Source organism: Ziziphus jujuba, chromosome 11 (assembly GCF_031755915.1).
Source record: "Ziziphus jujuba cultivar Dongzao chromosome 11, ASM3175591v1".
NCBI classification, from domain to species: Eukaryota; Viridiplantae; Streptophyta; class Magnoliopsida; order Rosales; family Rhamnaceae; genus Ziziphus; species Ziziphus jujuba.
The window spans coordinates 20,872,082-20,896,821 of NC_083389.1; the positions used below are offsets into that span (position 1 = coordinate 20,872,082).

A 24,740-nucleotide genomic window follows, 5' to 3' on the forward strand; every position below is an offset into this window, starting at 1 on the left:
AATTTTGCCACTTGATGGTGTATGCATTACCCAACTAGCATGCACACCTTGGTATCACCTTCTTTCCTTTTATGAGTTTATATTTTCTTGTATGTTTTTAATTGATGCAAGGTATATTTTGTTGATATTTTGTGCCTAAGTTATTTATGCAAAAGCATAGGCAAAATTATGCACAAAAGAGTAGGAACATTATGCTTGAAATGCCTGTGGTGCTGGATTCATAATTTCCAACAATATAGGTCCACTATTTATCTTATATATCAGGCTGCAAAAGGGTTTTTGGGCTGAAATTTTGAAGGATGTCTACAGACATATATAAAAGAATATTATCCAAATTTTAGATTAAAATGAGATGGGAAAGTTCATTTTCTATTCCAAACAGATTGTTGTATCTGATGGGCCCAATATGCAGAGTATGGGTAAGTTTTGGAGCCGTTTGGCCCATGATCTGGATCAAGAACCTTCCTAGCTCTTGGAAAAATATTTATTGATGGACAAGGATGCTTTAAACCAAGTTTCATAAGCAAATACAAAGGGAAACTAAGTAGGTGAAGCTAGTTTGGTTGTTTACCCAAACTAGTTAAACAATAGAAAATTAGTTCAAACCATGTGCCACTTTTTGTTATATTTGGAATAGACATATTGCAGCTTTTTTTTCCTCTTTTGTGTATGAAAACTTAGGTGTTGATCATTTTTCTTTTTAAATTTCAAATGCTTTACTCATTTTGTAAACTCACATGATTAGCATGTGTGAACTAGTTGTAATTTCAAGCTTAAATGAATGAGATTGCTACATAGCCAAGCCTCATTTTGAAAAACCAACGTGGTCCCCTTATCCTTGTCTCTTCTTCAACATCTTAGAATACTCTAGGAACCCTAAAAACCAGAAAACACCATAACCAAAATCTAGAAACATAACTCACACACAACCATTCCCAAGAGCATCACCAAAAGCTTGCTTGTTGCTAACACTTCAAGCTAGCTTGCTCTTGGTCATAACCTTCTCACCCCAATAAGGCATATTTTTATGAGATTTGTGAGGTTTTAAGGCTGGTTTGTTCCTTGATAATGAAGAGATACTTGAAAGCATAAATATATTTTCATATTCCTTCGTACCCGAGAGTAACGTTCACATGGCTTCTTCAAGTTTTTCATCCCCTTCTCCTCCTATCTTCAATGGAGAGAACTACAATTTTTGGAGTATCAAGATTCAAGCCTGCTTGAAGGCTTATGGTTTTTGGGAGGTCACCATAAATCCCTAAGAACCCGAGCTTTTGAGATAAAGAGCAATGGTCAACCAAAGCAAGCACCATGAGGAGGAGTTGGCTAAAAGTTTCAAGGCTCTTACCACCATTCATTCTTATATTAGTGACACCATTTTCACAAGGATAATGGCATATGAGAGTGCTAAGGAAGCTTAGAACAAAATTCAAGATGAGTTCCAAGGGAGTGCAAGGACAAGGCAAATGCAAATCCTTAACCCAAGGAAGGAGTTTGAGACTATCAAGATGAAAGATAAATAAACGGTTAAGGAGTTCACCACAAGGCTTCTTAATGTGGTGAATCAAATTAGGGTGTTAGGTGAGAGATTAAGTGACTAAAGAATTGTGGAAAAGGTGTTGGTCTCCTTGCCCGAGAGGTTTGAAGCTAAGATATGTTCATTGGAGGAGTCAAAGAACTTAAATGAAATTTCCTTGATCGAGTTGGTGAATGCCTTGTAAGCTATGGAGCAAAGGAGTAGGATTAGACATGAAGAATCAATGGAGGCTACATTTGTGTCTAAACAACATTAGCAAGCCCAAGAGGAAGTCCTATGAACCTTGTCACCATTGCAAGAAGAAAGATCATCATCCAAGAAGGTGTTGGTGGAAGCCGGATGCATTTTGCCATAAATGCCAACAAAAGGGTCATGTGGAAAGAGTATGCAAGGCTAACAAGAAGGATAAGCAACAAGCAAATGTTGCTAAAGATAATGCAAGTGATAGTGAATCCGAAGAGTTATTTATTGCTACTTGTTTTAGTAGCATCAAGAATGATGAAGGATGGATCATTGATAGTGGAGCAATACACCATATATCTCACAAGCATGAGTGGTTCACAAACCAGGGTAGGAGCAGCCACAACAAAGTTAAAATTGAAAATGGAGCCTGATGGAAGTAAAAGGCAAAGGAGATGTGGTGATACACACCACCAAAGGTATCAAAACTATCCATGATGTTTTCTATGTACCTTCTTTGTGTGAGAACTTGCTTAGTGTAGGTCAAATGCTTGAGAACAAATATGCATTACAGTTCTCAAACATGACATGCACTATAGTTGATCCTCATGGAAATGAATTGATGTATGTTAGAATGAAGAACAAGAATTTTAGGTTGAATATGGATGAAAATGGTGCATCGATTGCATTGAACACCAAAGTTGAGAACACCTCTCAAATTTGGCATAAAAGACTAGGCCATGCTAGTTTTACGTCATGGGTAGGCACACATGAATTTGTTAGAGACATGCCATTGATGGAGAAGTAAGAACATGTGTGTGAAGTGTGTCAAAAAAGAAAGCATACTAGGCAAGCATTTCAATCTAGTTCTTGGAGATCAAAGGAGAAGCTAGGACTTATACATTTGGATATTTATGGTCTTATGAGTGTTCCATCCTTAAATGGCAGCAAGTATCTCATAACGTTTATTGATGATTACTCAAGAATGTGTTGGATGTATTTTCATGAAAGAAAGTCACAAGCTTTGGAGAAGTTTGTAGAATTTATGAAGTTAATGCAAATCAATCCGGTTGCACTATAAAGGTATTAAGGATGGACAATGGTGGGGAATACATAAGTGAGACTTTCAAACAATTTTGTAAGAATCATAGTATAGTTCATTAATTCACTACACCACACACACCACAACAAAATGGTGTATGTGAAAGGAAGAACCATACCATCATGGAGATAGTTAGATGTTTGTTGTTTGAAAGTGGCTTGCCAAATAATTTTTGGGCCGAAGGAGTTAATACATCCATCTACATCCAAAATAGGCTTTACTCCAGGTCTTTGAGGAGTAAAACCTCATTTGAGCTTTGGTTTGGATATAAGACTTCTCTTGACCATATAAGGGTATTTGGAAACATTTGTTACATTCTAGTACCATAAAAGAAGAGATGAAAGCTTTATGAAAGGTCACAAGTTGATGTCTTGGTTGGCTATAGTGGTGTGACTAAGGGATATAGGGTGTACAACTTGGAAACCATGAAACTTGTGATTAGTAGAGATATGAAAGTTGATGAGGAAGCTAAATGGATTTGTGATAAGGAGGAGTTGGCTAGTATGGATGAAAACAATCGGCTTGAAGCTCATGATAAGGATGAGGAATAAGGAAATGATGAAGGTGCTGCCCATGATGATGAATATGATGAGAATGAGCTAGAAATCTCCATAGGGGCTGATTTGGAGATTGGTGATGGTGTGAGAGGCACAAGACCTCTTAATAAGATTTATGAAAGGTGTAATATAGCATTGAGTGAACCAATCAATGTACAAGAAGCTATGGCAAGAAAAGAGTGGAGACAAGCCATGCAAGATGAAATCGATGTGATAAACAAGAATGACACTTGGAGCTTGATAACAAAACCGAAGAAAAAGAATACTATTGGGGTCAAGTGGATCTTTAGGACCAAGTACAATCCAGATGGGTCCATAAACAAGCACAAGGCAAGGCTTATTATCAAAGGATATGCACAACAAGCCGGTGTGGATTATGGAGAGACTTTTGCGCCAGTTGTAAGGATAGAAACCATAAGACTTCTCCTTGTAAGTTCAACAGAAAACTCTTGGAAAGTATATCACCTTGATATGAAGTCGGTCTTCTTGAATGGAGTATTGAAGGAGAAGGTCTATTTTATGCAACCTGAAGGTTTTGTGAAGAAAGGAAGTGAAGAGAAAGTATACAAGCTACACAAGGCCTTGTCAAGAAAGCTATGTGAAGGAGTTGCTCAAGAAGTTTGAGATGGAGGAATGCAGTAGTATTGCCACACTTATGAATGAAGGCACCAAGTTAATGAAGAATGATGATCCTCCAAAGGTAAATCCTTCCACCAATAGAAGTTTAATTGGTAGCCTTTTATATGTATGCTCTCCTAGACCAGATACTATGTTTAGTGTGGTTGTTTTGTCAAGATTTATGCATAGTCCATCACAAAATCATCTTTCTTGTGCAAAAAGAATCCTAAGGAATTTGAAAGGTACAAGTGATTTTGGTGTATGGTAGAAGGATGGCATGAATGAAGCTTTGCTTGGTTATAGTGATAGTGATTGGGCTGATTATTTGGATGATAGCAAGAGCACATAGGGCTATATTTATAATATTGGAAATGGTCCTTTCTCATGGAATTCTAAGAAGCAACAAACGGTTGCACAAAGCACCGCGGAAGTCAAGTATATTGCTTGCTCAAGTTGTGCTAATCAAGGTGTTTGGCTTAGGAAATTGTTGGAGGACTTGAGCTTGAAGCAAGAGGAAGCCATGGTGATATTATGTGACAATACTTCAGTAATAGCAATTTCACAAAATCCAATCCAACATGGGAGGACCAAGGACATACTGGTCAAGTATAATTCCTTAAGGGAATTTGAAGCAAGTGATGAAGTGAAGTTGGAGTATGTGAGTTTTGAGGAGAACTTGGCAGATATATTCACCAAACCATTGGGAAAGAAGAGATTTAAGATATTGAGAGGACTTCTCAATGTCTCATACAAAATTGCCAAGGAGAAGTGTTGAAGTGTGGCAATTTTGCTGCTTGATGGTGCATGCAGTACCCGACTATCATGCACACCTTGGTATCACCTTCTTTCCTTTTATGAGTTTATATTTTCTTGTATGTTTTTAATTGATGCAAGGTATATTTTGATGATGTTTTGTGCCTAAGTTATTGATACAAAAGCATAGGCAAAACTATGCACAAAATAGTAGGAACATTATGCTTGAAATGCCTATAGTGTTGGATTCATAATTTCTAGTAACATAGGTCCACTATTTGTCTTATATCTTAAGCTGAAAAGGGGTTTTGGGCTGAAATTTTTAGTGATGTCTATAGACATATATAGAAGACTATAGTCCAAATTTCATATTAAAATGACATGGGAAAGTCCATTTTCTATTCCAAACACATTGCTGTATCTGATGGGCCAGTATGCAAAGTATGGGTAAAATTTGGAGCTGTTTGGCCCATGATCCGGTTCCAGAACCTTCCTAGCTCTTGGAACAATATTTATTGATGGCCAAGGATGCTTCAAACCAAGTTTCATAAGTAGATACAAAGGGGAACTAAGTAGGTGAAGCTAGTTTTGTTGTTTACCCAAACTAGTTAAACAATAGGAAATTAGTTCAAACCATGTGCTATTTTTTGCTATATTTGGAATAGACATGTTGCAGCTGGTTTTTACCTCTTTTGTGTATGAAAACTTAGGTGTTGACCATTTTACTTTTTAAATTTCAAATGCTTTACTCATTTTGTAAACTCACATGCTTGGCATGTGTGAACTAGTTGTAATTTCAAGCTTAAATAAATGAGATGGCTACATATCCAAGCCTCATTTTCAAAAATCAACATGATCCCCTTATCCTTGTCTCTTCTTCAACATTTTAGAATACTCTAGGAACCCTAAAAACCAGAAAACACCATAACCAATACCTAAAAATACAACTAACACACAACCATTCCCAAAAGCATCACCAAAAGCTTGCTTGTCGCTAACACTTCAAGCTAGCTTGCTCTTGGTCATAACCTTCTCACCCCAACAAAATTTAGGTCAAATGCTAATGATAATGCAACAAGGATTATGACTTGACCATTACTTATTTGGTTTTAATACATAATATATAAGGGATTTAAAAGATAAGTTCGCCATGCTTAATCAAAAGTTGTTTTCATAAACTTGAGATAATTATTATACAAGGCAACTAGTTGTTTTCACACACTAGTTAAACCTAATTAACATCTAAAGATCATGAAACACCCTTTAGTACAAGATTAGTATTCGAACATGGCATGAGAATTCAATTTGCTTTCACTCAATTGAAATAAACATGTAATTAATCAAAGGACTATAATTAAATCATGCTTTCACATAATTTCAAATTACTCAAATCAGTTACTCGAGGGGTCAAGAATAAAATATTGAGCATATTGATGAATTACAAGGTTTATTAAAGAACATAAATAAAATCCCAATTATTAAACCCTCATAATTGTGAAGTTTAGCTCATAACTATAGGGAAAAAACAAAGAAATTTGATGAAGACATAATTAACAAAAAAACGAACGAAAAGAATTAAGCAAACTATTGTGTGGAATTTGGCCTTGGAACTCCACCAAACCCATGCTTTTTTCAGCTCCTCTTTTGCTTGCTACAATTTTTGCCTTTAAAAGCTTGAAGAAAAAGGAGCTTTACTGATAAGAAAAATCAAATCCTATTTTCTCAAGTCTTTGCTGCCACTTTCACCTCCAAACTCTCTAAAACTCCTCTTAAAACTCACAAAGGAAAATATCCAAGTAATGGATGATTTCTTTTGGCTAACCATGTAACACCCTTTTATAGTGTGGGAATCAATGATATTTAAGGTTGCAACTTGGCATAAGTGGTCATGTGAATGCATCTAATCTTTAGGTAAGTAGGCAAGACTTTAGTAGCTATTACATTTGCAAACTTATTGGATTTGAAATTGGTTCTTTGGGTGGGCAAGTTTCTTTCCAAAAATAAAAGTTTGATATCTATACACGTGCTGACCAAATTTTATGTTAAAAAATGGTTTGTTTAATAAGTCTTGCGGTTAGTAAATAACATTCATCTAGAACTTGATCACCATATAAAATAGTACACATGCAAACCCTAAAGTTGAAGAAACACCCTCTAACCCCATTAGCCTATCTTTGGAACATCTTTTGGAACCTTGAATCCATTTATTTTGCTTTGGTTCTACTTGCATAAATTAGGTATATGTCTTTGCTTTCTAAGCATATATGATAATAAACATTTGGACATGTGGAAGGCATTCAAAATTCAGTTTTCCCTTAGTATTGAAAATCTGTTGAATTGCATATTTTTCCTAGCTTCTAATTAAAACTAGTATTGATTGGCTAATTTTATTGCAGTGAAATTTTATGGAGATGATTCTTAATGAATACAAAAAATTCTCCAACCAAAATGTCCTCAAAATTTCTTCTAGAACTTCATATATAATAAAAATAGTACGTACCACACAAATTTCTGTATCTTCCTAGAATGACTTTGAAAGTCTTCAATACGGTCTTTTGTTTGAATCTTCATTTTAGTTTTAAAACAACTTTTTAACTTGTTTTCTTCAAATACGCTTTTTCTCTTATTTACAAATAAAAAAATACACAAATTATGTAAATTTCCTATTAATTAAGCACAAACTATACAAATAATAAACTATAATAGAGACATAAATCTATGTATAATTTATGCCTAACACCATCCGATTATAATTACATTTTTTATATTTTGGTAATAAAATTGTAATTACTGTTCATTAAAAAAATGAAATGGTTATTTGCATTGGGAACACATAAAACCATGCGGCAGCGAGGGAACCAAGTGAACACTGTCTATGATGTGGATGCATTTTAACTTGCCGTCAGTAGTCACTCTGCGGGATAACAAAGCCCCCAAACTTCAAGAACACAAAACCGAGATCCATAAGACAAGACCCAAAAAAAAAAAAAAAAAAAAAAACAAAACAAAACAAGAACCATAAGCAGAATCAGAGAGAGAGAGAGAGAGAGAAAAAAAGAAAAAAAAAAAAGAAAAAAAAGAAAAATGATTTCAATGTGAACTCAAAAGAATGGAGATGGAGGAAGATACACTATACCTGCAATTGCATAAGCTATCGGCCGTAAAGTCCGAGGAAGCTCTTGACCAGTTCGTTTCCACTCTTTGGCAAACCAGGAAGACCGGTCTCCGTTCATTTCAAGACAAATCCAACTTACAGTCTCTCCTCAATCTCCCCTCCCTCTCCGACCTCGATCCCGTATGAATTCCTTCATCTCTTTCATTTTCTGCCAAATTGTTTCTCGTATCGTCTGTTTTTCTATCTGGGTTTTTGTTCTTTTTTCATTACCCTTTTGTTTCGGACCATGAATTCTGTGATAAAAATCTGAGATCGATGCACTACTCAGGTTCTAGCATGCGTTCGTTCGCTTATTAGAAAATGGGTATACGAAAACTTCACCGGTGATGATCTTCTGAAGCTGTTTCCACCCGATTTGTCGCTAGATGTTCAGAGCATTTTGTTAGTTTTGTTCCAAAAGTACCAGGGTCAGTGGATGGAGGAAATATCCAGTGAGCAGGTGAATTCTTTTCTTAAAATTAACTTTGTTAACTGATTCTGATTGTAGGCAACTATTCAATTTTAAGTTTCATATGGAGTAGTGTATCTTTGAAACCTTTATTTTGTCAACTTCCATGTTAATAGTTTACTCCATTTCATATGGAGTAGAACTCTTTAAATTCACTGAACAACAGAGTGGAACAAAAATTTCAGGATAAGATGTTATCAGCAATGTGGAATTACTCCCTATTGTTGTTCAGTTCTTAATATGCTTCATTTTTTTTTTCTTTTTTTTAATATTTTATGGTTGTATGACATATTTAGGTCTCCAGTTGAATGCCGTGCCACTAATTGCACAAAAGTGAAACCTGCTAATTGCTACCTTAGTCGTGATACTGACCCTTTCTTCGGATTCATTGTTGTGTTCAATACCAATTGCCTCTCTGTCATTTTTTAACTTCCAATGTTGTTGCTGTTGGCTTCTTTCTTTTTATTTATTTATTTATTTTTCTCTCGCTGTTTGCTTATTGTGGAAGTATTTTTTGCTTATGTTATCTTATTTTTTCCCCCTTATTATTCAATGACATGTTCATCAGCGTACATTGCCGAGTACCTATGTTTCCAATCAGGATAAAGAAGGTGCACCAAAATCTTTCACACCTTTCTCATCTTTGAATATCTTGGCACCACTGTGGCCTCGTCAAGATGATCCTATCTACCGATTGAATCAAAATGAACTTGGGGCTTCAACACCAATTGCTTCTGATACTAATGTTTCACGGCTGGCTCCCATAACTCAACAGCACAATGTTGTTCCTCCTGAAAACCTGGTATGAGAAAGTATTTATCTGTTTATTTCTCAATTTGTTGTTGTTGTTAGGAATAACTTTTGGAACAAATCATTTTATATGCGCTTCATAAGGATGCTTATTCTTGTCTCTAAGAATGTATATTGAAGCCTGGTCTGGTCCCTATAGCTGATAAATATCATTTATTATGTTTTTTCAAATCTAAATTCATACTGTAAGAAGTCACAGTAAATAGCTAAATAACAAAGGCAGTTGAACTCAACGTGAACACCTCTTTGGTTAGAACATTAGGGAAGCATATGGTGCACTGTCTTCAATATTAATGGAAAAAATGGGACGTGCAGGCATTACATAGGTTTTCGTGGCCATAAGATTATTTTTATTGTTGAAATTGTTATTAATATTCTTTATGGAGAAAACCTGTATTTATTTTGGAATTTTGAATGTTTCCGCAATATTTAAATTAAATTCTAATTTATTAGAATAATTTGGATGTAGAGAAATCTACCCCGCCTCAAGTCGATGACGTGGACCATGGAGAATGGGAGTTCAGTGCAACCTAATAGGTTGGCTGTTGTCAGTCTTAAGGTATGTGAATTGGAAAAGTTTTCCTTGAATTTTGAACAAAAAGATCATGATTGAGCAACCTATGCATCAGACATTGTTATGTGACTTGTTGAAATATTTATGCGAGTTTGAATTATTTAGTTATTTGATAGGTGTTATATGTATATATGTTTAAATTGTTAGTATTTGTTTTAATAGCTTTTAGTTTTAGCGTCTCAGATTCTCTTCATGTACTTCGTCTGGTTCTATGCCTTTTGCTTTTTAGTAATTTATTTATTTATTCGTTTGCTTTTATCCTTTTCAATTTTTATTTTTATTTGTTTTTGTTCACTATGTTTGCTTTTGATGTTCTGTCCATCCTTTTATGTTGTGCTTTGATATATTTGCTTGTGATGTCTTCTTGTTTATACTCTGAACATAATTCTTCAAATGAGTGCCTCTTAGACAATTAGACTTCCATTATTGTTGTATGTATGTATGACATGCATATATATATATATATATATATTGCAGATGCAAGACTACACAAAGTCTACTTTGGGGGAAATTGAGGTGAAGTTTCAACTAACTAAAGATACACTTGAAGCGATGTTGAGGTCAATGACTTACATCAGTGAGCAACTCTCTGGAATGGTAAGTCTGCTCTTCTTCATCTGTGGGTAATAAGGACAACAATTTGGAGTAAAGACAATGCATTTGGGATTTATTTAGAAGTTAGGCTTTTGAGAAGTCTTGTGGAAATTGCACTAAAAATCTGCGAATGTGATCCTTTTATTCCAAAAAGTTGGTGCCCATCCTACAGGTAGTAAAAAGAATAAATATAACTGAAATTAAGATTGAGAAATTAATGCTTTATTGTATATTTTGATATGGAAACATAACTTATTAATGTTTCCCAGGAAAGGGAGAGAGGATGAGAAGAGACAAGAGAGAAAGAAATGTAGGAAGGAGGAAAATGAAAGAGAAAGCGAGGAAACTAGGGATAACATAATACCTCTCATTGTTTAATAATCAAATCTATTATACTTAATTTTATTGTTAAATAATCCTTATTTTATTAGGCAAACTAAATAAACTAAAACTGTAATGCAAAATAATTGTAACTGAAATCTTGAAACGAATAAAAACTTTAGTTCCTAAACTTATTCCTAAAACTAAAGCATACTAGACCAATAATCCTATCATACTCTGCATCGATCAGGAAGTTGGATATGTGATAAGAAGCTGTTAGTCCATGATATTATAAAGAAGAAAATAGAAAACAAAATGCCTGAATCTGAAAGTTGTTGGAAGTGCTGAGTGCGTGTATATATATATATATATATACATACTCGATTTTTAGTCTGTTGTTATGCTTGTTTTCCAATTGCTTTTGTGGGAACTTTCCTATGGATCATAACTGAGCAATGTCCGGCTATTGTAATGGATGAATGCATGCATACTCTTGCTAAATAATTCCTAATCATTACCCTTTTTAAGTTAACATTAGCATGATAACCTTCATTTCAGACCAGAAATGAGATATTGTTTGTGGATTGACCTTTTGGCTGTTTCGGCTCCTACCAAGTACTATTGAAAGCTTAAGGGTCTGTTAATTTTTTAGCGTTCTAGACCAACAACTTAGTCTGAGTTTGTCTTGTCAACAACGTATTTGGCAGGCTAGCACTTCCTCGGAGCCAATGCAGAAGAAACAAAAGCAGTAGGATCTGTTTCTTAGTTAATGCAGAAGAAAAAAAGGCAGTAGGATCTGTTTCTTAGTTCACAATTCCGAGTGCTTTATAGACTATCAGCATCAGTAGCCCAAATATGTGTATGTAACTCCATTAGGTCAATATCACAATTAATTTCAACTTGTTTTCACATTTTGCATCAATTTGTTTTTTCCCAACTTTTGACCGGAACATATGCATTTGACATTATGTCTAAAATTCAAAGCAATAGGCAATTTTTCCAAATATTACACTTATAAGGACAGTGCGTTGAAACGACATTCGATTGAATTGGTTTATACTTAAAAATAGTATGCTCCAATCCATAATAGTGGTTTTTTTTGTTTTTTTTTTTGTTTTTGGTCTTTTAAGGGTGAATATAGTCCAATCTATATTAACCCAAAAGCAAACTCGTAGCGTTCTGTCTTTTTTCTTAGCTTTATAATATATAGTTGCATATCAACTATGGCACATTTTTCAATAAACAAGAATACTTCCACAATCACCTAAGACATAATCACCGTATCTAAGTGGAGAAGTAACTTGTCATTATATTTATTTAGGAATGATTGCTGTTTTTGGCTTATGCAAGATCAATTGGGAGATTGAATTCAATTGTATATGGAAATGGTTATTTGGAGAAATGATAAAATAAGAGGTTAAGGACATTGAAATCTTCAAAATGGTTCTTCTTCTTTTTCCTGGTTAATTTTACCGCCATTTATTCCTTCTCAAATACTTATAATAGCAGTTTCATCGTTATCAAATCTTTAATTTGATAGCAAAGGTATTTAAATTAAACACGACATCATTAATACTTTTTTATTTTGTTTGCTCGTAAACAACATTAATACTTCAATTTAAAAAAAAAAAACATTTTGACAAAGTAACACAAATTTAGAGCTGAATGCAGTTTATTATTATTGTTATTATTGGTATTATTGAGGTTCAAAATTTCGGTATCTGTGAAAATATTGAATGCTCAAAATATGAAAATATATTGAACATCGATAAAATTTTATAAAAAAATGTTGGAAATTTATTTTAAAAAATTAAAATTTTTGTTAAAACTTTAGTATTAGGTTTTTTAAACAATCAAGTATCAAATTTATCAGAATAATTTCAAAAATATTGAATAGATATTATATTTTTTTTCATCAATTTAATTTATAGTAAATGGTAACGATTATAAATAAACTATTATTAATAAAAATATGAAGAAAAAAACTATATATTTGATAAATTGTTTACTAATTAAGATAAAGTAATCATTACAATTACATTATATTTTATAAATATCATTTCAATACTCAAAGAATTCTTAAATAATTGTAAATTATTAGTATTTTTTACGTTTTTATTTTTAGATATAAATATGAAAAATAATTATTAGAAAATGTGTCTCCTTAATAATTTTTCATATAATTATTAATATGTCAAGCATAAGGATTTTGCATTAAATATGGTTGTTCTTGATGTTTAGTATAATATATTTTATTATCTTTTTATTTTTATTCGTTTAATATTATTAATTTAAATGCTATCAATATCAATTATATATAATATTATATTTTTATGTTATTATTTTTCATTCTTATATAATCAATTATTAACTTATAATTATGGAATTCTAATGAATTCATCTTATACAAAATGCATAGCAAATATATATATATATATATTTTTTATCAATGAATAAAACTTATTGAATTCAATTAACTTTATTTTATTTATATTATTAAATATTTAAAAAAATTAAAAGGTTAAAAAAAATATCATTAATGTTAATTTGGTAAAATAATTTACTAAACATTAATAATATTTTTGAATTTTTTTATTAAAAAAATAATAAATATTTCTAAAATTTCCATGAAAATTTTTAAAAATTTATATGGAAAGTTTTTAAATTTTGATGGATATTATAAGGTTTTTTACCAGTTTAAAGATTTAATATAGATATTTTGATGGAAATTTCCATAAATATTTTGGTGAAATTTAAAAAATTTCGATAAATATTATGGAAATTTTATTAATTTTCATTTAAAGCCTAAATTTTATTTCGATCTTTTAAAAAAATAAAAATTTGAACGAAATTTCAAGAAAACTTTTTATATTTTAAACTTTGATTATTATTGTTATTGTTATTATTATTATATTTTCCTCTTCCAATTCTATAATGCATCAAATATCCTTTGATGACCCTATAAATATATAAGCATTTTGATACCAATGATCTTCATATCTCCAAAATAGCTTAAACAAAACATAAATTAAAATAAAATAAAAAACATATTTCTTAAATTAGAGGACATTCCAAGGCTTTATGATGAAGACGTCTCTGATTATGGTGATTTTGTTTTTGGGAAGCGTAGCAGTTTTGGTCCCGCCAGGGCTAGCAATCCGTTCACCAATTCCTGCACCATCAAATTACAAGTATTTGGTAGGGTGTGCAACTAAGCTTGGAACTTGTGGGTTTGCAATATATTTGGTTGCGTTCAGGAATGAAACTATCACTGAAAAATGTTGCACTCGACTACTTGATACTGGATACAAGTGCCATTATGAATTGGCTTAACATATTCTAGAACAACATAGTTTTAAAGGAAATGTTTTTGATGCGGTGTCAAAAACTAAACAAGTATGAACTAATTGCGTTCAAATTTCCCAGCTTCATTGACTTATTGGGAAGAAGATTGAATAAATTTCTTTAGTAATAATCCTAAATGCAATATCCTTAAATAATTTATTGTATTAATTTACAATGCTTTTCAATTTTTGTATCTTGGGTCTAATGCGTATGCTTGGATACTTCATTGATTATTAAAGTAATAAAATTTAAAAGTAATTAGTGCGATATGTTTATTTATTTGTTTGTTATTGATGGGATGGTTGGAATTTTTTTAAAATTATTTTTATTTGGGTTTGTACTTTTTTCTAAGCTAAATGAACCTAAACACATCGATATAACACAAAAGAGGACTCATAAAATACAAATTAAAAACACTACCTAACTTATATATCGAAACTTCAATTCTGAGTAGAACTCAAAATAAAAATAAACTAACACAATCCTAACTGCTAGCTAATTAAACTAAGCAAACTTAAAACTAAAAATTAAACAAATTAATCGAAACAAAAAAAATAAAAATCCAAATTAATACAAGATCTAACCCAAATGATAATAGTTAAATCAAACAATCTTCCGTAACAATGTCAAAACCTTGTTATTTGTTCACGCATGAATCTTTAGCAAGTAATAAAGTAGTTAAAATAAAATATCGTTCCTGCTAAGATTTTGAATAACCAAAATTTATAGATAGTTAAATCTAAATGTTATTTGGAAGTAGATATTTGAGTGATAAAATATTCGAATAAACTATGATAAACTAAAATTTAGAAATAAAACATATATTAAAAGTGATTGAAAACAATGGCGTTAATTGAGTAACTAGGCTATAGGAATGCACCTTGGCTAATGCAATTAGATTTAAGAAACTAAAAACTCTAATTACTCTTTACCTTTGTTAATCACTTTTACCCCAGGCTTTATTAACTGGTGGAACCTTCTCTGCCAACTAACAATATTCACATAAAGCAATCATATTTTCAATCATAATTAAACTTTATGTGAACTCATTAAGATCTATGGTTAAATTCTTATAACATGCAAGAATCTTTTAAACATATTATGTGTCCACAAAAATATTAAATGACAGGACCCTCTTGGGCCCCTTTCCGAGCATCCAGTATGGTTATGCCTAGGGAAATCCCACTGAACTGATATTGAGAGTTCAGTTAGACTTCCCTATAAATATGTTTAGGGAAACCACACTAAACTAGTACTAAGAATTCAATCAAACTTTCCTGTAAATGAGATTTGACTCAATAATATAATAGAGAAAAATAAACGCTTTTAATAGAAATTCTGAAATCATAATCATACCCAACAATGGTTTTAACTCAAAAGAAATAAAATTATAAATATCAGGTCAATCTACCAAAGTATTCTAAAAGGAGCAACTGAGTCTAAAAATAAATAAAATAAAATAAATAGTAGTCTCATACAAAAGTAAAAAAGATATAATCAGCTGCAAAAGAATGACAAAAGTGAAGATGTGATAATGACGAAACATATGAAGGTAATGATAAAACGTTGCCCGCACATATTATACACCAATGGTCACCCAAGGCCTAGAGGAACAATTTAAAATACAAAACTATGAGACAAGCTCATTGAGTTAACAAGTAAGATATCATGAAAATAAATATCATTTTTAAAAAATCATTTCTCTTAAAACCTCACATTCACTCTTTGAAACTTCCTCTGTTTTGACAAACAGTTTTCACAATACTCCTTAATATCACAAAGTTCCCTATCAGAATCTTAGGATGGTCTCGACTAGTGGAAATCCTACTAAAAATTCTATAGAAAATCTTGTAGCATCTCTCCTTTAAAATAAAGTTCCCCAAGTTTAATCTTATGTAGAAAGCACACTTCTATTTATATTTACAGTTACCCCATACCTCCCACTTAGTACAATTAGTGCTCCATAAATATCTACTAGCATATAAATATAAATATATAAAAAAAAATATGCCCCATCTTTTATCCATAATACTATTAGCGATAATGATGATGATAACAATAATTCCAATATCATCTTTACTATCCAAAACCAATGTAAATACAATTTTTTTTTTTTTTTATGTATATATGAATATGCATACACAATCCCACAAGGGTCCCGAATAGCCTGCTCTTAGACTAAACCATCTACTTGAAGGCTAGATACCTGCTTAAAGGTTGCAACACCTATTTGAAGGCTGTAATATATGCTCGAAAGCTAATATCTATCCGAAGATTACTATACTTGCTCAAAGGTTGAAATACTTGTCCCAAGGTTGATTCGGATCTCTGTCACAAGTACTGTACGAACTTTCTCACTACTTAACCAGGTTATGCATGCACTTTTCTAATCCAGTAAATTATTAATTAGAATAAAAACAACAATTATGCAAATAATAATAATAACGATACTAATAATAATAATAATAATTAGGTAATAAAATAAATATGATAATATAATAAACTAGTATAATAAAATAATTAAACTTTGATGTTTAAGATTATTTAAAAGAATTAGTTAAGAGTATGAATAGATCCATAAATACAAAACTTTGAAACCATATATAATCTATGTAAAAATATATCAATTAAGACTAAAAATTACCTGATATACCATACTATATACAAGTGTATAGTTCCATAATATCAATAACTCATAAGTATACTACTATCAATACAATCAGATGTGGTTGCCTATAATTGCCATCAAACCTACTGATCTTGTAGGTAGTAGAAATATGATAATAAACCACCCATATGCATATCCAACCTCCTATTGATATAATCTTGTAACTGTCACGGTATTATATGGTACACCTAATACATAATATATTAGAAATACACCTATTGCACCTTACGATATACCGGTGTTGCTAAATGATACTTGGCATCCCAAACATTAGTTGACCGAAGGGGGAAAAGAACCTGCATGCGACTCCTTTAGTGTCCCAAAGGTTCAAGTGCTCAATAACTCGCCATCTTATGGCTAAGGGGAGGATGGTTAATACCAACACTACAAATACCTGCCTACCCTTGCTCGTCTTAGCTCTCATAGGAGTGGAAAAATTTGTTTTCCTCAGCCATAGAGAGGGTAGCTTATGCCATTACTGTAGAATACTTGCTTTCCCTCACATATCATAACTCAAAAAGGAACGACTGATACCTATTGAGAACATAGATACTATATAGTGCATTTGAAAACCAAATTATCATGAATAGATACAATAATATGAAAATATAAAATTTTCACAATTCCATTTTAAAACCATAAATATAATATAATATAATATAATTTGAAAACAAATACAATTGAACATAATCAAATAATCTTGGGAAATCCTAATTACATATACATATATACAAATACATTTACATAATTTTAGAATATATACATACCATGGTCAAATATAATAACAAAAAAAGTATCAATTTCCCATAAATCCATTTCCAAACCACATTTGAAAATACTCGTAGCATAATTTCTTAATTCATAAATAATTCAATAATAAATAAAATTTATAAATGAGAATATCAAGTTGCAAATCAACATTAAAAAAATAAATAAATATTTCTGTTTCAGGAAATAGATCCAACATTTCCTTGAATAATCATCAATGTAAATGACAAAGTACCTCATTCCAGCATGAGTTGTCTCATTCATCGGTCCACACAAATCCGAGTGCATAAGTTGTAGTTTTTCCTTTACTTTTTCGAGAGTTGTCAAAAGGAAATAGGTGCCTCTTGAGTTTGCCAAGTTAACATGTTTGGCATACAGTTTTAATCTCTTGGATTTGTGGTAGATTATCAATAATTTGTTAAGTTTGCATTTGGTTTATGGTGGCATAGTTGTAATGATTGAGCCTTTTATGCCATAACGCTGACTCTTCTTGGACTTCAGTACTCAAGGCCGATTGATTTCGTTGATTAAAATCAATCACAAGGCTATTATTCTTCATATGGATAATTAATACAACTTTTCCATTCTTAGATATTTCACAACTTGTATCTAAGAATTTTAAAGTGTTAACTTTCATCATAAGCTGTGGCACACTCAATAGGTTCTCATACAGGTTTGGAACATATAACACATTTATGATTAGTGTTGTAGCTTTGGGTGTTTTGATCACCAAATCTTCTTTTCCTTGTGCCTCCATTATTTGTCCATTTGCTGCCTTGATTTTAGTTGCAATTTTTGGGTCTAACTTCATAAATAAGTCATGGTTATTGCACATGTGATTTGTACAACTGGTGTCTAAAATCCAAGAGTCTTTGGTTGTGGTTGCAAGGTTGCAGGTGGCTATGAAGGTGTGTTCATGCTCTTCACTTGACTCCTTGGGTTCTTGAGCTTGTCTAGCGTCTTGCCTTTGTTTTTTCCTCCTACAAACCTTCTCCATGTGATCGAATTGCTTTCAAATTTTGCATTGAGTATTCAATCTCCACCAACACAGTTTGGCTGTGTGTCCTTACTTCTTGTATATTGTACAAGGACCATAAGTCTTTTTGTTCCTTCTTTGCTTGGTGATGTCCTTGCCACTATTTGGCTTTGAAAAACGCTGATATTGCTATATTGATTAGCCTTTGTTGTTGGTTGCAAGGACTGCTTCACTCAAACTAGAATCACCTTGAAGCCAAAGACTCCTCTTTTGTTCCGTGGCTTGCAAGGCATTAATCAATGCAGCAACTAAGATATGTGAGAGATCTCTTGTCTCTTCCAAAAATGAAATCTTCACTTCATATTTATCTGAAAGGAACATGAGGATCTTTTCTACAATCCTTTGATTTGGTAAATCTTCACCTTGTAAACGGATTTGGTTCACAATCATCATGATTTGTTTAAGCACTCTTTCATAGTTTCATGTTCAAAATTTTCATATTCTCAAACTCTCTTTTAAAGTTGAGCAGTTGCATTTGTTTTATTCTTGTGGTTCCTTGGAACTCCTCTTGAAGTATTTTCCAATCTTCTCTAGGTATTGTGCAAGTAATAATCCTTGTAAAGATCTCATCATTAATAGCGGCTTGTATTGCTATGAGATCTTTATAAGGTCTTGCATTTTCTTCATGATGGAGCTTAATTTGGTTATAGAAGCTCCTACCCTTAAAAGTTCTGGTTCATAATCATATTCAACTAGCTCCTAAAGGTCATAAGCTTGAAGATAGGCTTTCATTTTAACTGACTAAATTGATTTTGGAAGAGTTTTAAAGCGCTTGGCCTTGAAAGTTATGAATAAGGTGCTAAATTTTCTTCAAGGCCGGTATGGATGTCTCTCTTGTTTTCAAAAGGAAAATTAAAATGTTTTTGCCAAAACCAAAATTCATTTATTTATTGTAATGTTATACATATATATAGCATAAAAAAGTGGTGTGAAAGCACACCATGGCCAAACCAATGCACCAATAATTTTTAAGTGCTTCATGGTGAAGCAAGTGCATGTGTAAAGGTAACTTCATGACATGCTTTCTAAAATTTTGACAAGTGTTGCTGCCTTATTAAGTACTTCAAGTTGAAGTAGTCCTCATTTATGATGGCACGTGTCTTCACTTCGTTGGAGGAAAGATAGGCCGAATTATTAGGCTCCGTGTCATAAAGTAGGTATCCATGTCATCATCTTTATCACCAAGGTGTGTCCATGTCATCAAGATAACTAAGTTTTCTTAAATCCCAATTTAGCTAATACACTTTAATTAAATCATTTTGGTGTCTTTGTGAACCAACTTAACTTGCCTAGCTTGTACAAATTTTGGCTAAAACAAACGACAAGATAAAATACAAAAACAAGCTTGAATAGCAATCCCTCGGCCAAAGTGACTAGGTCTCGGGTTTGCTTATTATCATGGGTAACAATGCAATGATTCTCTAATAGGAAGGCTAGGAAATTTCAAAAATCATATTCTTGTTTTATAGTGTGCATACTGTATATTTTTCTATTTCCTCTACTTAATTTAACATGGTTAATTTTTATAGGTGTTTCTGCCATAATGATGCTAAATGGGGACCTTTATAAATATTATTATTAACCTTTCATATTTGTTTTTAGATTTTGATGGATATCGATCTAATTTGAGGACTAAGGCATTTAGATAGCTTTTTGATGATAGTTTGACTGATGCCAAAAAGACAGTGAGAGAAATAAGAGTACTCTAACTGTGTTATTTCATAATTGAGAAGTATCACATAGAGGAATTTTGTTAAGCATTGTGTTCCTAGGTTTTTTAAATTTTTTTTTTAATACACGTGTAAGGATTTGTAATTGCTATTGGAAATAAATACATATTTTTTTTTTGGATGAAGAAGCTTCATTACTTGGATCTATTGCATTCTTTTATTCAAGGTGTTATTGATAGGGTGGACATTGGTTCAAGTTAGGTAGTTTTTGGTAAAATACCAAACTAAATTGAGCTGATCAATTAGTTAGGTTACAAACTGAACTGAAAGATAGGAGCAAAAAAGCCACATTAAACTAAACCAAATTTAGCCAGTTCGGTTCAGTTTAGATCGTTGGTTTTGAACTTACTGGTTAACATTAAAAGCTACTAGTTGGTGTCGAACAACTTTTGGGTTTAATGCTAGTGGTTGGAGTTTAAGGCTTTTAATCATAAAGAAAGCTATTGGTTGTTGTTGAAGGCTAGGCTACTGATCGTCGTCACAATCATGGATTGTGGATTTGGTCACTCTTGGGATCTAGTTTCTACCATGATCAAAATGGTCAAGATCATCATCTAGATCTGGTCGACGCAGAGAACTTATTGCCATCTTGGTCATTGGTTAGTAGTCAACTGGGTGTGTGGTTGAGGCAGTATGGCTGAGGTCCCTTGGGTGAGGTTATGCTGCTATGTGAAGGTGGTATACTTAAATAGTTTTCCTTCATACTAGACTTTTGAGGAAATTAGGTGAGTTTAATAAAATTTGAGTAAGTTTGGGTGAGGTTGTGTGGCTGTGTTGAGTTCGTCTTGGTCATTGGTTATAGTTTAGGGTTTGTGTGGTTGTGTGGAGTTCATCTTTGTCACTGGCTAATAGTTTAGAGTTTCAATTTTTCACATTTGGAAATTAAAATGATTAAATGAATTATGAAATTATAAAATTATATTCAAATAATTGTTATTTAGGGATTTGGGTGAAAATAAATCTAATGGTGATGAGGAATAAACTAATTAGAATTTTCTATGTAATAAAAATAATAAAATATTCAAATATTGTATATATTTTATAATCTTGGTCCAGTTCGATTTGGATAGGTCTAAAAGTATGATAAATTAAAAATCAAACTGATTAAATCAGTTTTTCACTAATAGAAACCAAACTGAACCTAGATATTTTAAAAAAACTAAATCGAATCAATTTATTTCGATAGCTTTAATAGTCCAATTCAAATTTTGCCCTCCCTTAATTATTCACTCCATTGTCAGAAGACTAAAATAAATAAAATAGATCTTATTTAGGATTACTTGGTATTACTTTGTATTACTTTTATAATAATTTTCACTTTTGGATTTAATGAAATCTATTGAGATATTACCTATTGTAATTAAAGTTTTTCTCCTTGGTGACCTGTTAAGAGAATGAAAGTGTCAAGGCCCATCTAATATTTTTTACCAAAACCCTAAATAAGCCTTAATTACAGGAGAAATCCTACTAGACTATTCTATGAAAAATCCGACAGCATCTCCCCTACAGGTTGAGCATGGTCCAAAAATTCCCTACATAAAACTTTTCCTATACAACATCACCTTACTCCTCTTTCCTCACTACAAGAGATTCCACAAATTTCAGGACTTCTATAACAATGGCACATGGATATAGACACAAGGAATAATTTAATAAAACATAAATACCTTTATAATTTAGATCCGCTCACACCTCCCACTTAGTATGGTACTAAATTTCTATATCGCTTTACGAACATACCAAATATATAATGTAGATAGGAGGGTAATAAAACAACAATAATAGTACAACTTGTCTTAGGGCTACCACATTTGTCCGAAAACTACCACACTTACCCGTAGACTATCATACTTAACTGAAGGTTGTAATACTTGTTTGAAAGCTGTGATATTTTCTCGAAAGCCGCCGTATAATAATAATAGTAATAATAATGATGATAAAATTAATCATAATAAATAATAATAATAATAATTACAATAATAATTAGCAATAATGCTAATAATAACAATAAGAAAAATGACAAATAATAGTAATAATAAATAAATAAATAATAAATAACTGAATAATAATAACAACGACAATATTAATAACAATGATAAATAATAACAACTACGATAATAATTAAAAATATCAATGATAAATAACAATAATAATAATAATAATGATAATGATAGTCACAATAATAATAATAACAATAACGATATTAATAACAATAATAATGATAAATAGTAACAATAATTAAAATAAAAATAGTGATTCACTAATGACAAATAATAATAATAATAATAATGAGGATAATAATAGATAATCAAACTCATGAATAGTAATTCATGAACTTGTACCTTTCCTCTTGAATTCATTCTCAAGTTTAATAGCCACATGCAACATCTCTTCCACATATTATTGTAATTCTAATTGATTGATTATTTCTCGATTCAAACCTCCCAAAAACCTTGCCATGGTTGCCTCACGATTCTCATTCATACTCAATCTCATCATGAGTATCTCCATCTCCTTGTAATAATCTTCCATGGACATATTTCCTTGAGATAAAGATTGTAACTTTTGATGTAGCAACCTATGGTAATGAGTCAGTACAAATTGCTTCCTCATGGCTCCTTTTATTTGTCGTCAAGTAGTAATCAATTCATCACCTACTCTCCTTCGGATACTTTGCTCATTTGTCCATCATTAAAGTACATAATGACCAAATTTCAAAGCTGCCAATTAAACTTTCTTAGCCTCCAAATAGTTATGACAATTGAATATCATCTCCATTCGCTCCTCTCACTCTAAGTAAGCCTCTAGATCACTTTTTCCTGTAAAAGGTGGTATGTTGATATTAATATTTTCAAGATCATCATCCTCTTCCTTTGCTGGTCTCCCACGGATTGGTCTTTCTTGGAGTGAAAAAATATCATCAATTTCTTCTTCAAGATTATCTCCAAAATTACCTTCCTCGAATTCCTCTCTAGATCGCCCTCGACCTCCTCGACCTCCATGTATATCAAACCTTAGATTCAGCCCACCTTGTGATGTTTCTAACTTGTTCATCCTTTTATCAAGATGATCAAAGCGAGCATTCATCCACTGTAATTGTTCCAAGACTGCCATCATATCCGTGTGCTCACCTCCACTTCTCGTAGCTCGGGAATCACCCTTGAATCCTACAGATTCCTCTTCATTAATTCTTAATGATTTCATCTCCTCTCCTCATCCTTAGATCTGTCATATTAGCAAAAATAATACAAAAATCCTCACCAAATTCACTCCCTCACGTGTTCCACTCAAACAAGATCTCGACACTCGTATTTGCACACTAGTTTCGGCTTTTACCCTCTTTTAAGCTCACACTCTTTTGCCTTTTCCAATCAAAGAATTATCTCAAAGTTCTAATTAAAACACACACAAAACAGCAACTAGATCACAAGTTTGTTCTAATTAAACTCATCAACAAAAAAATAGCAAAATACGGAGTGAATTAATAAAACCTAGTTCTCGATTTTTCTAGCAAAAATAAAGTAGATCAACGAGTAAATTTTCGGAATGAATAAAGAGCTGACCAGAATATTAATAAACCAATAATTCAAGAATAAAATATAGAAAAGAGATTCAAACAATGAACAAGAATCAATTTGAACAAAATAGGGAATAGTCATTGATTGTTGTTCTTGTAATTTAAGGTTTTGTGTTAAATCCTTTACCAATTTTAATCCAAATAATTTTAGCACTCAAAATTCAAATATCCAGCAGAAAAATTGAATTTCTAGCAACTCTAAATTTCACAATTTAAAATTTCCAGCACAAACAAATTCAAACTCCCAAATTTCAACAAACCGGCTTTTTTTTTTTTTTTTATTCACTCACAGAACTCAAACACAACTCCAGTAGCAAGAATCAACAATAAAATTGCAATACCAACACCAAAATTGCACTAAACCCTAGAACTCACTCCAATAATAACAAATTGCACAATTTTTAGGGTTTTATACAATATGCTTTGAAAACTCTCTTTTTTTTTTTTTTTTTTTGGAATATATGAAAACAACTAATTACAATTAAAACAGCAAAGAAAAATCAACACTAAACCAATTAACAAGAACAATGATGAAAAACAACCAACAAACTAGGAAGCAAAAATATGGTAAAACAAGAAAACCTAATTTAACTAGGATTGCTTTTTTTTCCTTTAATACTGCAGAACATGTATGAACTAAAAATAATCTTAACCTAATGCCAAAATTGCAGATTAACACAAAACAAAATAAAATAAATAAGATAGATCAAACCTGAACAAAATCTTAGCTCTGATGCTAAATGATACGAACCTAGGTTGACTTGCACCTAAGCCTGTATTATATTAGCCTAGAATCAAAAGATTAAGTTCAAATTATTATGGTCATCTCAACCCCTAATCAACCTGTGACTAGAAACCTAGGTATATCAAAGATGCCACAATAGGTGATGGAAGTCCTATTGATAAATCAAACTAAAACACTTACTTTCTAATGGTATTTTAGGTGT

The 24,740-nt window shown here is 31.9% G+C and overlaps 1 protein-coding gene across 1 annotated transcript; it reads left to right on the forward strand.

Annotated features, from left to right (window-relative positions):
* Positions 1–7,835: 7,835 nt before the first annotated feature.
* On the forward strand, positions 7,836–11,591 carry LOC107432992 (uncharacterized; the record flags this gene model as incomplete). Its single annotated transcript, XM_016044225.4, has 6 exons — positions 7,836–8,042; positions 8,191–8,361; positions 8,939–9,172; positions 9,650–9,739; positions 10,232–10,351; positions 11,377–11,591. Coding segments are annotated over 6 exons (867 nt in total), but the record flags the coding sequence as incomplete, so codon positions are not given.
* Positions 11,592–24,740: the final 13,149 nt, after the last annotated feature.